The sequence below is a fragment of the Hirsutella rhossiliensis genome (genome assembly GCF_020360975.1).
Source record: "Hirsutella rhossiliensis strain HR02 chromosome Unknown scaffold00012, whole genome shotgun sequence".
Taxonomy (NCBI): domain Eukaryota; kingdom Fungi; phylum Ascomycota; class Sordariomycetes; order Hypocreales; family Ophiocordycipitaceae; genus Hirsutella; species Hirsutella rhossiliensis.
In genome coordinates this window covers 946597-961671 of record NW_025408678.1, presented here as the reverse complement: position 1 = coordinate 961671, position 15075 = coordinate 946597, and the positions used below count along the sequence as shown (strand labels likewise).

The following is a 15075-nucleotide window of genomic DNA, read 5'->3' as shown; positions in this document are numbered from 1 at the left end:
TCTATGCCTTTGTAACGTAGCAGGAGACACTTCGGAAGCCCGGCAATTCCGTCAGGGGTATCTTGTAGAATGTGCCATTGGCTACCCCAACTTGAGCAGCCACTTAGGTACCTAATGTCGGATACGCGGCATCGTAGCCCTACAGTGGTTGCTGCCTCCGCACCCTGGTAACTTGCCCAATTCAGGGCAAGATCTTCATCGACTGGCGGTATGAGGCGCATATTTAGCTTCGTAGCCAACGACACGTGCGGTCTTTCCGGTTTATGCGACTGTTCGACCACGCTCCAAGTATGACTTCCTGTAATAGGCATAATCGAAGAAAACCGCTATTATCGCGGATACTCTCGACTTGATTCTCATGAGTTCCACGGCCGCCACGTATGAAGTCCGGAGTTGTTTAGAAAAGAGGAAGGTGGTTCCGCCTTGAGGGTGTCCTCGCTGCCATAGCATTCATCAATCTAGCCTGTTCACGCTCCACCTCCAAGAGACTTCACTGATGTGGACAATTTTCCAGCGAGTATTAGCTGCCCTGATGATGCGCAGCACATGTGTCTAGAGAATCCCACCTGCGATAGAGAGAATAGCTTAGGATGGTTCCACTTAGGTATTGACTTATGCGTAGAATCCGTTACAAGCGGCTTCGGACACATGCAAACAGAGACGTCTATAAGAAGTCAGTGGTGCCTCATTCTCCATCTAAATGGATTTCAGACACTCGCCTTCAACATTCCACACTAAGGGAAAAAAAAGCCCCTCGAAAACCCGATTGCCTCTCTTCACCACAACTGCAGTCACTATGAAATACGCAACCACTCTTGCAGCTGTTTTCGGCGTCGCTGCCGCCCTTCCGGGGCCCTCTGAGGTCAGAGAAGCACGGCGTGCTACTCGCCGAGACGCCACGCGGGTTCCCAAGGGCCCCGGGTTTAACATGAGGAACAATAGCTACCCTCAATATTCGAACAATTGGGCCGGAGCCGTTCAAATCGGCAATGGATTCAACAAGGTTGAGGGAACCGTCACCGTCCCCCAGGTTAGCGGCGACGCTACCGCCGCCGCTGCTGCGTGGGTCGGAATTGATGGCGACACCTGTCAGTCCGCCATCCTCCAGACCGGTGTGTCTTTCTACGGCGACGGCTCCTTCGACTCGTGGTATGAGTGGATCCCCGACTATTCCCACAGCTTCACCGGATTCGACATCAGCGTTGGCGACCAGATCAAGATGTCTGTTGACGCTTCGTCCATGACGGGCGGTGTTGCGGTTCTTGAAAACCTGTCCAACGGACAGAAGGTCTCCCACACCTTCACCAATTCGCCATCGAGTCTCTGCGAGACCAATGCCGAGTGGATCGTGGAAGACTTCCAGTCTAGCGGCCAACTTGTCCCTTTGGTTGACTTTGGCACTGTCACCTTCACCGATGCCTCTGCGTCCGGCTCTGGGGGGACGGTCACCCCCGACGGCGCCACCATTATCGATATCAAGGACCAGAGCGGCAACGTCCTGACGAACTGTGACACGTCCGGAAATGACGTGGTCTGTCAGTACACCGGTAGCTAGTAGATAGCGTCCCGAAATGGGAATGTCAAGATGTAATTGTACGCTATCTTTCTATGCAAGGTTCTAAACCACCTCAATTCGATCAACGAAAAGACAATAGCAAAACAACGACACGATCTTATGGTTGAATGGGGTATCAGCGATCAAGTTTAGTGTTTATAGGTAAAGAGTTCGAAAATAACTACTCTATACCCGGTCTCGCACTTCGCGCGTGCTTATGCAAGACAGGTCGGCACGCATCCGCTATCAAGATATCGCAACGAATTCATCGCCTCTCCAGTGCGGGCTGCCACAGGGATCGCCAGTCTCGCCGATCCTCTTCCTACTGTATACGGAACCAATCTACCGCTTGGGCAGCTCAAAAGGGCGTTTCGGCTATGCGGACGACACTGCCATCCTTTGCGTCGGCGATAGCCTGGATGAGACGTCCGCCGAAGCATCTCATCATGTGCGTGAGCTTGTATCGTGGGCGCCGCCAACGGATCTCCTTCGACCCTGAGAAGACAGAAGTGATGCACTTCTCTCGAACGACGCCCAAGACGGCGCCGCCAGTGCTCCATGGCGAATTTGAGAAACGGCCGGGCCGGGCGATGCGTTGGCTCGGCGTCTGGCTCGACAGCACTCTGTCTTTCAAGACTCATGTCGAGAAATGGACGGCCAGCGCAAGCAGTCGCCTTCCATCTCAGGAGACTGACAAACACCAGGCATGGTCCTCTACCGAGCGCTGTGCGACGAGCGGTCTGCGCTTGCGTCATTCCAGTGCTGCTCTACGCGGCGGAGGTCTGGTATCCTGGTTCTACGCGCCCGCGCTGGACCAAGCCGGGCAAGGAAGGACCGTCCAGGATCGGACACCTCGTAAAGAAGATGAGCAAGGCACTCTACACATCTCTTCGGGCTATCCTGCCAGTGTGGAGAACTACACCAACGAATGTTCTGCACCGGGAGGCAGGGATACCGCCGGTCCCTCTGCTGCTCGAGGCGCGCCGGACTGCATTTGCTGCGCGTCTCAAATCCCTGGACGAAGCTCATCCGCTCGTGAAGCGCACGTCGAGGCCAAAAGCCCTATACTGAATGAAATGATCAAGCTGAAGTACCAAAAGCAGCCAAAACCCTTCCGGACTAGGCTGCGGCGCTCCGACGAATTGCTACCAAGCTGCCCAAGGCCTGCCTTGCTGCAGCGCGGATTTGTCGAAGAGCAGACTGCGCCTCTGCAGAGTGCATCGAAAATGAGACGGCGAAGAAATTTCGCGATTGGCTCCAGGCACTATCGCCCCGAACTCTGGTCGTCTATTCCGACGGGTCCCGTTCTACCGAAGGCCACGCCGGATATGGCTATGTTGTTCATCGGGACGGATCCACCGTCTTGCGCGACAAGGGCCGTCTCGGGCCCGCCGAGATTTTCGACGCTGAGGCGAAAGGTGCGTTGGAGGGGTTGAAGGCTGCGGTGAGCCTTCCAGAAACTGACCGCATCTTTGTCTGCCTCGACAACCTCGCGACCGCAACATGCTTACGGGGCACGCCGAGCGACTCCTCGCAAGAGGTCTTCCTTGAGTTTCAATCTTTGGCGCGAAAATACGGAGCTGTGGAGGTCCATTGGATCCCCGGCCATGCTGACATCCCAGGCAACGAGGAGGCTGATGCTCTGGCAAAGGCGGGAGCATCACTGCCAGAACCCGCTGATAACGTCCCGACGCTAGCGCACCTGCGAAAGATTGCCCGACAGCAGCCGGAAGAGGCTTTCAAGGCCTGGTGGGAAGCCTCTGCGCCGGAGCGATACAGAGACCTGAGGCTTAAAGCCACAACCAGCTGCCCGTCAGAATTGGCGCTCTCGGCCCCTGCTTCGTAACTTGCTTGCAGCAAGAACCCACCATGGGGATTTTGCTGACTACCACGAAAGGTTTGGTCACGACAATGCGCGACTGACGTGCTCGTGCGGAAGACGAAAAGAGCCAGCACACATCTTTTACTGCAGAAAGGTTGCGCCACGGCATCGTATGCGGCTTGCACCTTGGCCGGCTGCAGCCATCAACCGCGCAATCGGCAAGGACTTTGACAAATTCGTCAGGCTGGCGAAAGCGAGCTCCTTCTTCGGAGGATCTGCCCACGCCACTAGACGGTCATCATTCTCCTCTCACCCTACCTTTTCCTCTCAATCCTTTCTGTTACCTGCTCCGATCTCGGGCGGCGTCAAGGTCTCGCGACCATGCGATCGCCGAGGTCATCAAGGGCTGCAAGGCCCCAGAAGCAAATTGGCTGATCTGACCACGGGACAGCTTTCTCTTCATGCCTGGACGTCCCGCTGACGGGCAACAGGTTTGTCATGAGCGCCGTTGAGCCGATGAAATGCTGGATAGTGGGTGAAGTGTACGATATGTAGCATGTAGACACCTGCTAGCTCAGCACGTCCTGTGCTCCCCTGCGGAGACCTGAGCGACCAAAAGTTGCTGGACGGAAAATACACTAAACTAAACTAAACTAAACTAAACTAAACGTGCTCCACCGTTTCCCAACCCATATCGACACGTAATGCCAGCCTTGTGCTATTCACGGCTTGTTATCTGATAGCATAGTGGTATCAAAAAATGCTCCCTTTGAAAATACATCACTTCAGGTGTGGCTGTTTCCTCAATTTTCGCAATTACCGGCTGGACTACTCCGTAGTAAGAGTGCCGGTCCGGGATTATGCTGGGACCCCGCCATTGCGACTACAAGCTGAGGCAGACTGACAACGGCAGGACACCCCAATAGCAGCATGTTCTCCCAGCCAATATGAGACTACCGCCTGTCCTCGGCGACCGACACATGGGCACCCGGGTGCCCATTTAGACGGCGCACCCAGGTGATTAGAATTAGAGATGGAATCGTGATAGAAATCTGTGGGTTGAAAGCTGGAGAGCTATCTATCTAAAGGAGTGAAGTGGGTGGCTATATATACCCGTTGGTTTTCTATCGTAAAGATATTGCTCATCGTGTTCAGCCTGCTCAGTGCCGATCCGCCCAATCTGACTGATCCAACTGATCCCATCACGTGCCCTTCATGTCAACGGATCTTCCGTGGTCCGTAGCACCTGGCGTCCTGCGCTTCGGCCATGCGGCCTGCATTCTGACCGTCTTCCCTTCACGGCTGGCTGGTTCATAACAAGCCCTTACTTAAAACCAGCCTACTTTTTTATATGCTAGATAGTTAAAGCTATATATCAGATAGGTAGAGCCTACCTTTGCCTAATAGTACCGCCCCGATACTATATAACTGGAACCATGCATTATTGTTTAATCTAATAATAGCTACCCTCTCTAATTCTTGACGCAGAGGGATTCCATCATGATATCGTAATTCGTAACTTCCACGCGTGACTATACCGCGGGAAATATAAAAGGAACCGAAAAAGATTCCAGGTTCCAGGCTTAGCCATACGAGGCCGTCGGTGCCATACCATCGATCATCATCTAAAACAAGGCGTCACGGCGAACCGTTTCCTGCAGGCGCCTAGAAGTTACAAGCATCCTGCTCCTGGAGCCCCGCCTCTTCAATCAGCTCCTCGCCACGACGCATCCAATCGGCAAAAGCCTTGAGGCTGTCTACTTGATAGAGCGTCTCGCTGACGGCTTGTCGTGTGCCCGCATACCAGTGGAGCCTATCACCAAAGGCGGCTTCGTCGACCCCCGGGCGCCTCCACCTAGGATTCTGACGTGCGTGGTAGAGGCAAAAGTAGAGTTTCTTGCAGAGGCTCCTGTCTCTCTCGATGCGCGACAAGAGTACGCTGGCCTCCCTCTGGCGTCCAAGTAAGTATAGGCCGATCCGGCGGCGGCTATCGAGGCCTATGCGCCACCGGAGCGCAAAGAGCTGCTCCACAAAGTGGCCTATAGTTTCGGTCGAGATATCCCTAGGCTTAGGCAGATGTTTGTGGAGGTAAGTAAAGGCGGCGTGCTCGATTTGCCGGCCGAATATAAGTGATAGGACGTGCGCCAACAATAAAACGACCTCGTCTAGAGAGCGTTCGGCGATGCCGTCGCCGTTGACGAGACTATATGTGACCGGAGCAGGCGTATCGTCGAACTTGGCCAGCAGGCAGAGCGCGTCGTTAAGGTGATCATCTCTAGGCCGGACATAGAGAATATAGTCGCTCCTTTGCATCTGCTCACGGATAAAGCGCTCGAGTAAGCAGTGCGTCGATAGGCGTCGGATAGCCTCGGAGAGAAACGTATGGCATAGATCAAGGACTAAATCATATAAGTGCTGCTCTTCCCGAACCGCCCGGACGACGCAGGACCGGCTAAGCTCGTCGATGTGGCCTAATATCTAGCTAGGTGTAATGGCTTGCTAAGTTTGGTCGTTTAGTAGACGGCGGCTAATGCTATAGTGCTCTGCACGGTACCGAGTAAGAATAGGGCAACCTAAAGTAAGAGCGAGAGGAATCGGCTAAGGGGCGAGAGAGGAAAGGGGATTACGCAATAGTTGTAGTACCTATAAAGCGGGTGCTGCTATCTCTTACTAGGTCTATAAAGTAGAAGGCGATGTAGGACGATGCCTTGCCACGGTTCTCGCATCTTTGACACCACTCAGCCCCGACGACGGGTTTACACTGCCAAAAATCAGCCAAGTTGAACGCGGTTGGCGACAAGGTGCAGACGAGGGGGCAATACTCACAGCAACGCCATTTAGCTTGCACCAAATACACACGCCCTTGCCATCCCTCCTGTTCTTGGCGTTATCCCTAGCACTCGGAAGCAGAGCCCCGCTGCGCCTGCCTCTCTGACCAAGAGCGGAAGGGGTAGGATGCGGCTGACGGGACCAATTCTCGCTTGGGAGCGGCATGTGAACGTTCTGGAAGCCGCCGGGCCTGTCCACCGATTGTTGCCGAGTCGGGATCAGGGCTTGAGGGACGCTGCTGAACGGAGGGACACCTTGGTCGAAGATGCTGGCAAGATTGCGCGGCACTGTATAGTCGACCTAGCCCGCAAGATCGATTGGGGGCTGCTGGCTGGAGTAAGGCAATGCCGCGGCCGGCGCCACCAGAGCGAGGCTGGCGATCGAGGCATCCGGATAACGCGCCTGTTCGGAAGTCGGAACCGGGGCGGTAGGGGGGTTCGACGGCCTAGGACAATGACACGGAGCAGAGACGCAGAGCGGCAATGAATTTCCGTGATATGGGCATGGCGGAGGGTAAGATACAGACACGGGTTCGACATACGTGCCAAGGTATGGTTGTTGTAGCAGCTGCCCGTGAGAGGGCTGGCTTACCCTTGGATCCTTAGCCTGGCCAACCGGGGTTTCGAAGACCGGTTGGAGATGTAAAGGGACATTGCCGTTGGCACCAGGTAGATGTCCTGGGATTTCGCCGCTATGGTATCGATATCCCCGGTTGTTAGCATGAAGGGTCGAGGGCGAAGCCAACACCGGCTGCTGCCGCTAGGCGAATTGAGGCTCCGGGCTGGAGTGGGTCAGGGTCTGGTCAGTCGACGAGCCCAGGGGTGAGGCCCGCGGGGAGCTGAAGGCAGTGGGGTAGTTCATGGGGTTCAATAGCCTAGAAGAGAGTCAGCACCGTGTAAACGGGCAGGGCGGTGAACCAGGCTCGAACAAGGAGTCTTGGCCGTATAACAGGCTGGGAGCCGGTGCCACGGATGCCCCTTGAACGGAGGGGGCTCGGGCATGGCCTTAAAGGTAGGTCGAGGGGGCTCGGGCGTGGCCTGGAAGGTAGGCCGAGGGGGCGTCGTGATATGCACCGTCATGCATGTCGAGGGAGAGAGAAGAGGGCCAGATGTAGGTCGACGAGTAAAGCCGTGTATGCGTTGGAATCAAGGCCTTGTCCGTGTCGAGAGTTGAGCTGTTTTACGACAAAAGTATAGGTTCACCGCAAATGTGCTTCCGTTTTTAGAGGAAGTGCTTCCACTTCTGGAGGATGGGCTGCCCTTTTCGGAGGACATTTTGCGAAGCGCCGGTGGCGGGGCGTGCGCTATTCGTCTCTACCCCTCCGCTATAGCTTTCGAGGTGCCTCACCATCCCCGCCCCCTACCGACCCCTTAATTAAACCGTAGTATATTTATTTTAATAGCGTAAGAATATATTAATTAATAGGCAATATACTATTCGGCCACGAACCTTTACTCTATTCTCTAGAAGCTCTAAGATATATAAGAGCAAAGTATAGCGGTATTAAAAAGCTTACCGCGAGCTTAGCACTCGCTCGCCTACTACTGTCGCGAAGCGTGGCCTGATTTCGCGGTTCTCGGAGATATCCCTTGGCACGAGGGACCTAGGAAGCTAAAAAAACAGGTTTTAAGGAAGGAGCTAAAAGGAGGTGTAGAGAGGAGGGTAGGGGCAAGAGGGGAAGTAGAAGTAGCGATAGCTTCCTATAGAGGTAGCGAGAGATAAGACGGATATGCCGGCAACGGCTAGAAAGGAGGGGAAAAACCGGTAAAAAGCTCGGTAGTTAAAAGGATATTAGTAGCTTCTTTAAGTAAGATCTTCTTTATTAATTAAGATACTAGATAGGTATAAAGAGGGGCGTTAGATAGAGGAAAGAAGGAGAATTAAGGCAATATAATAATTATTCCCCTACCGTAATTACTGCCCCTATAAGAATTAAATATCTCTGCCCTGCCTATCCGACCCCTTACTTTTAATATTACCTTCGTGCTTTTTATATACTTCTTATATCTCTCTTTATAAGAACTACCGGTCGAAGCGTAAGCGACTCTAAAAATATAGGGCTATTAAAAAGTAGTACGCTAAGATAACGAAGGTTAATATATATAGAGTAAAATAGAAATAAATAAGGTAAGCGACCTTTTTATTATTTAAGTAATAAGCTAATAAGACTAAATACTATATATACTTATTAGTTAATCTACTTAGTTATCTTATAAAATCGATAAAGGACGATATTATAAAATTTTTAAAGTAGATACTTAACTTATATTAAAGGATTTATAAGAAAAGTACTATATATACCTATAAAAGAATTCTTTTTTAAGTATACTAAAAGTTTATAAGAGTTAATTTTAGTAAGTAAGTAAATAAATAGATTAATAATATAAGTTTTATCTTAATTATAAAAGTTTATATCTTATAGGATTAGCTTACTACTTAATAGTATATTAATAGGTATCTAACTATTTATTATACGCTTAATATATTATTATTAAGATTATACTAGTAACCTATCTAGAGGTATCTAGAACTTCGACGTTAAATAGGAGGGAAAAACTACAGTGCCTAGAGGAAAACCCTCCCCTCTTTTATAGCTAGTCCGCCCTTATACCGGGTCGCGGTTATAATATATAGGAATCTTACGCCGGCTATCTTAGGTATCGTTATAGTTAGTCGGAATCGTATTAGCCCCGCTATAAAGTAACCTTAGAAAGTAACTCCTTTATATACGCGGGGTATATAGTATTAATCGGTAGTACGAGCGTTTTCTAGTTTACGGTTAATAGTTAATTATATAATTATCTCCGACCTTATTCTATAACGATATCTTCCTAGGCTCTACCTTATTTTTCTACTATAAGGCTTAGCGGGCTATTTTTATTAATGCTAGCCTTTAGCTAGGCCGGTAGTTAGGTTATCGCACCGGCTTCGCGCCGTACTTATTAAGTTACTAGTATCGGCCCTAGGTTTTTATTTTCCCGGTTAGGGGGCCTAGACCGGGGTTAGGGGGGAGGTCCTAATAAATTCGTCGCTAGGTCTAGGTAGGCGAGGTCCGGGCCGGCCTACTTATAGTAGGGCTAGACTGCTAGTATATTTATAAGCGCTTTTAGAAGCGCTAATTAGCTAATTAATAAGTAGGTTAGCGTAGTCTACTAGTCTAACTAAAAATTAATCGTGCCCCTAGCCGGATTTAAACTAACTCTAGCGTTATAGCTAGTAGGCTTCCTAGGTATATAACTACTATACTATAAGGGTAAAGCTTAATATATTAGTAAATAAGAAGCTTATTATAGATATTAAAGATATATATCTTATATAGTACTATTATTAGGTCTATAATACTTTAGTTTTCTTTAATAAGCGCTAGTATATATAGTTAGCTTTCTTAATTTTACTTTAAGTATATATAGCTATATATCCTAGAATACTTATATATAGGCGTCTTAATATAAACGCTATTAATAACTACTACTTTAGCTATAAAGATAAAGCGACTTAGGTAGACTATATAGATAAATTTAGCTTAAAAGAGGATAATTTTAAGATAATTTACTATAAGGACGTTTAGCTACTCCTCCTTAAGAACCTAGATAAATAAAGAGATCTTTTAATTATAGATATAACGCTTAGGTTTATAAAAGGCTAGGTAGGAGTAAAGAGAGAACCTATAAGTAACTCCTTAGCACTTATACTAGCCTTAGCTTATACTAGGTTCCTAGGAAAACCTTTATCTTTTATAAGGTTAACGACTTATTATTTAATACTATACTTTATCTTTTAGCCCTTATACTTCTTAACTAAGTATTTAAAGCGAATATCTAAAAAGTAAACGACTTCTATTAAATTAAAGTCCTATCTTATAATATTCTTTAAAGTTTTATTAGTAAAAGAGTATAAGAGATATACCGATATTTTACTAAGCTATATTAATAAACGTTAAAGTAGTTTATACGTTTAATACTAAGGCGCTCTATTAATATACCTACCTTTACTATTTATAAAGACTAAGACTTATAATTCTTATAAAGAGAAATATAAGAAGTATATAAAAATATATAAAGGTAAAATTAAAAGTAAGGGGTCGGATAGGTAAGGTAGAGAGATTTAATTCTTATAGGAGCAGTAATAAAGGTAGGGGAGTAATTATTATATTGCCTTAATTTTTCTTCTTTCCTTTATCTAACGCCCCTCTTTATACCTATTTAGTATCTTAATTAATAAAGAAGATCCTACTTAAAGAAGCTACTAATATCCTCTCGACTACTAAGCTTTTTACTAGTTTTTCCCCTCCTTTCTAGCCGTTGCCGGTATATCCGTCTTATCTTTCGCTACCTCTATAAGAAACTATCGCTACTTCTACTTCCCCTCTTACCCCTACCCTCCTCTTTATACCTCCTTTTAGCTCCTTCCTTAAAACCTGTTTTTTAGCTTCCTAGGTCCCTCGTGCTAAGGGATATCTCTAAGAACTACGAAATTAGGCTATACTTCGCGATATACCCCCTTAGCTATAGCCTGCCCTTATAGAAAGGGTAAAGCTAAATACCTAGGCCGGTAAGCGTATAGAGGTCTTAGTCTATACTTATCCCCTACTTAAGAAATCCGGGTTTTAGCCCTAGGCTCTTTTAGACCTACTTTAAGAAAAAGGGGCCTTAAGGAGGATATTAAGTCCTATAAGAAAGGGGGGCTTATCTAAGGACAAGTCCCTAAAAAGGGGGCCTTTAAGAAGAATAAGTCCTAATTAAGCTAGGGGCCCTCCTCTAGGATAAGTCCTAATTCCTCTCTTTAACTATAGACGTCTCCTTCCTCCTACGTACTATTAGCTCTTCTTATAGACTCTTAAGGCGGGCTTCTAAGGATAGCTTCTCTCGAACGTCTTCTAGCCTAATTTACTATAAAAAGATAGCTAGCTTCTACTTCGGTAAGGGCTTCGTAAGACCGTTAGCTTTTATCGATACTATTAAAACCTAACGGATAGAAATAAGTCCCTTTTAGACCTCTTAGTATAGCTAATACTAGTAGATATTAATATACTATAGCTAGGTTAATAGCTTACTATTTTCCTCTATAAGAATTTATATAGTCTATATATTATCGTATTCTATAGCTAATAGGGACGGAATTTATAGTTATAAAGATATTAGTAGCCGGCTAAGGAAAATCGCTTCTTTTAACGCTTTTAAAAGAGCTAGTAGCTCTGCCTCTATACTTAAAGTTATAACGGTAGCTTACTTCGAAGCTCTCTAAGCAATAGTTCCTTTAAAAAAGGATATAATATACCCCTATAAGCTCTTTCTATCTAAGGAATTATCTATAAAGGATAAATCGCTCGAATAAAGGAAGATTTCGGCAGCTAATTTCCTTCCCTACCCTCTTAAGCGTAGACTATATAATCTTATTAAATAAAGATAAAGGATTGCTTAGTCTACTACTTCTTAGTGCTTAGGGCTAGGATTCTAGTTATACTTAGCTAGCTAGGAGTCCGTAAAAGAGATATCTAGTCTAGTAGAAATAGCTAAAAAAAAGTAACGAGCCTACCTTCTATTAATATTAGTATTTCTCTTACTCCCTAGCTTAAAAGAACGGATTAGGTATATAAAAAGGTATAAGTAATAAGCGTAGAATCGGGTAATTAGTAACGTAAGCGGAAAGATCGGTCGAAGGAGTATAGGGTAGGATTTCGTCCGGAATTTATAACGAGTATATAAGGGGCTAAATAATATATTAAAAGAATAGCGTTATAAAGGATACTTATAAACTTACTTATTCTATCTACTACTCCTAGGGAAATCCTTTGTCTTTTATAGACTATTGCTCGCCTACTAGTAGACTAATTAGTTAGCTTTCTAGTATATTCTATAGTACTTAAAAAGCTCTATCTATAGTATATCTTCCTAACTTAGTAGGTGGTCTAATTATAGCGTGATAGTTAACGTAAGACTATAGGTTCTAGTATAAGTAGTAGATTTAACTAGAATGTTCTATGCCCTACCTATTCTCGTATCGCGGATATCTTCGGAACCACTAGGCCAAAATAGGCAATAGGGTATCCGTTCTACTCGTAATTAACTTATGCATTTTATATATATTTTTGTTTATAAGGATAGGCTTATCCCGACCCGCTTTTCCTAGAGGAAGGTATAGATATCTAGTAGAGGTCTTTGTCTTTAAGGGTTATTCCCTTAGACTATATTATAGAACCTCTTTTTACTAGCTTATTCTATAGAGCCTCTCTATGCTTATTATTTCTTTATAATAGTAAAATAGGAATATAAGGGTATATTCTTATAAGGTAAAAGCTCTTTATCTAATATAGGCGTCGAGGGAAGCTTCTTATCGAGGGAATTAAGGAGGAATTTATAAGCGACCTTATCGATATAAGCGTCTTAGGTAAGCTAGATAGTCCGTTAGGACCTATTTTAAAGGATTTATATCCCTAGGAACTACTTTAGCTCCCCTAGCCTAGTTATCTTATACCTTTATTATAAGCCTTATATAGCCTCCCTAGTAGTTACTTCTTCCTCTTTTAGGTAGGCCTAGATAATATCGTCGATATAGAAGAAGACTATGATTTTACCCTTCTATATTATATATAGTTCCTAAGGAACTTTCTTAAAGCCTAGGGCTTTAAGGGAACCTATTAAATATTATTACTAAAGAAGGGGTAATCTTTATAGTCCGTATAAAGCTTTCCTAAGCTATAGAACCTTTCCTAGCTATTAGAAATATAAGGAACGGTGTTCCTACTATAAATTAAGCAGCTATAATATACTCTCCCGATTATATAAGCTAATAAGTAGTATATTAATTATAGACAAAATCTCATCCTATAGAGTAAGAATCGTTCGTTATTTTATATGTTATTATGCATTAAACGGGTTGCCGGTTATTGTATAATCGGGAATCGAAGGAACAGAGCTAGCTTAGAATACTAGCTAAGACCTCTTAAGAATACCGGCACGACTAACCTCCTCTAAACACGAATATTAGTGGAACTAAGACACTTCTAGATTTACTCGAGATATTACGGAATTCCCTAGTCTTAGGGCTATACGGCAGCCTAAATCTAGTCCCGAAAGGTTCTTCCGTTTAGCTATAATTGTCTATATAAGACAGCATGTCCGCTAGTAGATAGATAGAGAATTATTAACTTTAACACCTCTTCTATATACTAATATACTACTAATAAATTCCGTTGAAAATCCTACCTTATACTCCTTCTTCCCCTCTATTACGTAGTCTTACGTAATTCCTTGATTTCCTAAAATTCCGCTTTTGCTTATATACCTTTAGAAGAAACTAAGAGGAAGTTATATATAGATAACTTCTTCTTCCTTAAGGGGGTATATAGTTAACGAAGGCGTTAACTATATCTATCTAATCGAGCTCGAGGTCGAATTCTACTACTATAGCTATAAGGGTCCGAAAAAATATCCTTATTAAGGTAGTTGCCTTAGTAGGAAGATCCCCTTTTTCTTACTAGTTCCTATAAATAACTAGCTAGGCTTTATACTTTTAAAGGAAGCTATATCTATTAGTCTTATAGATAAAGACCTACTTATAGCTAAGGACCTATTTTCCTCTTACCTTTTCCTTTAAGACCTCTTCGAAAGACCCTATCTCTTTATATAAAGCTAGGTAGTCTTTCTAGGCCTAGAAAAACTAGTCTCTAAAAGGGTGTTTTTCTAGCTACTTTTAGTTTACTAGTAGGTCCGGGAGGTCTCTTTTATATACCTTCCGTGCTAATAGAGGCTTAAAAAGCAAGCCTACTATAAATGCTCTATAAGAACCGTCTTCTATAAGCGTTAGATAGAAGTCGGAAAAATAATCGAAATAAGGGAGAGGTTAGTATAAGAGTCTTTAACTATTATAGGTAATAGGCTTAGGCCGCGGCCTAAGCCGTATAGTTATATACGGAGGGCCGGATCTTATAAGTATAGGGGCGGGCTAGCCGCGTATAAAAGAGCTCTATATAGCTTATTAATATTATCCTATAGACGGCACCTACGTATACGCCTCTGCCTACTCCGTAATAGTATAAGCTATTAACTAATAGATCTAATAGATATCTCCCAGGAAAGGGTGCTACTTCCTTAAGGGAGCACCCCGCTACCCCCTAGGCGGATAGGAAGTATTGCAGCTATCCTAGAAGCGATTAAAAGCGCGACGGCTAGCGAGAAGAATAAGGTTCTCGCTATACTAAGGGAGCCGTCTACGAGACTAGCGTTGACCCCTACGACCTTAGCAATACCGGTTGCGGCGGCGGTACTACCGATATAGAAGCCGCTTCCCTAGCCGACTTAGCACGGCAAGCCTAAGTCCTTCTACTTCTTCCTTAGCCGGCTATAGATAAAGTTTATAATAGACGAGAAATAGGGCCTAAACGGCTATCGTAATATAGCGTGGTATTCGCTCCTCTATACGCTACTAGAGCCCTAGATACGGCGGATCTCCGGATTCTAGGATAAGGGCGGCCCTAGAGGTAGACGCGACCTATAGGACTTCTTCTAATACCTTATATATACGTTCGGCAACGTATAGGAGCGGGAGAAGGCATAGGATAGGCTACGGACCCTTAAGCAAAGGGACGGGTAGACCTTTAGCGAATTCCTCCCTAACTTCGAAGAGACGCTCTTACGAGTAGCGGGAACTATAGTATAAGAAGATAGCGCGAAGCTTATATAGTTACGGAACTCGATTACGCTAGCCCTATAGGAGCTACTTATCCCCGTAATTATGCCTACTAACTACGGCGAGTATATAAGCCGGTTAATAAAGGTAGTATAGGGCTACGAATAGATACTACGTTTCTAGAAGCTTTATAAGCGTACGCCGTATAGCGGTAACGGGATTACCGCCCCTCTATAAGAGG

The 15075-nt window shown here is 45.4% G+C and overlaps 2 protein-coding genes across 2 annotated transcripts; one reads left to right on the top strand and one right to left on the bottom strand.

Moving 5' to 3' along the window:
• Positions 1–796: 796 nt before the first annotated feature.
• On the top strand, positions 797–1555 carry HRG_09331 (peptidase a4 family domain-containing protein; the record flags this gene model as incomplete). The annotated part of the gene is made up of 1 exon (XM_044867802.1): positions 797–1555. The coding sequence occupies one exon, from the start codon at positions 797–799 to the stop codon at positions 1553–1555; it is 759 nt and encodes a 252-aa protein (XP_044717062.1).
• A 3487-nt stretch (positions 1556–5042) lies between these two features.
• Positions 5043–5690, bottom strand: HRG_09330 (uncharacterized protein; the record flags this gene model as incomplete). Its single annotated transcript, XM_044867801.1, has 1 exon — positions 5043–5690. The coding sequence occupies one exon, from the start codon at positions 5688–5690 to the stop codon at positions 5043–5045; it is 648 nt and encodes a 215-aa protein (XP_044717061.1).
• Positions 5691–15075: the final 9385 nt, after the last annotated feature.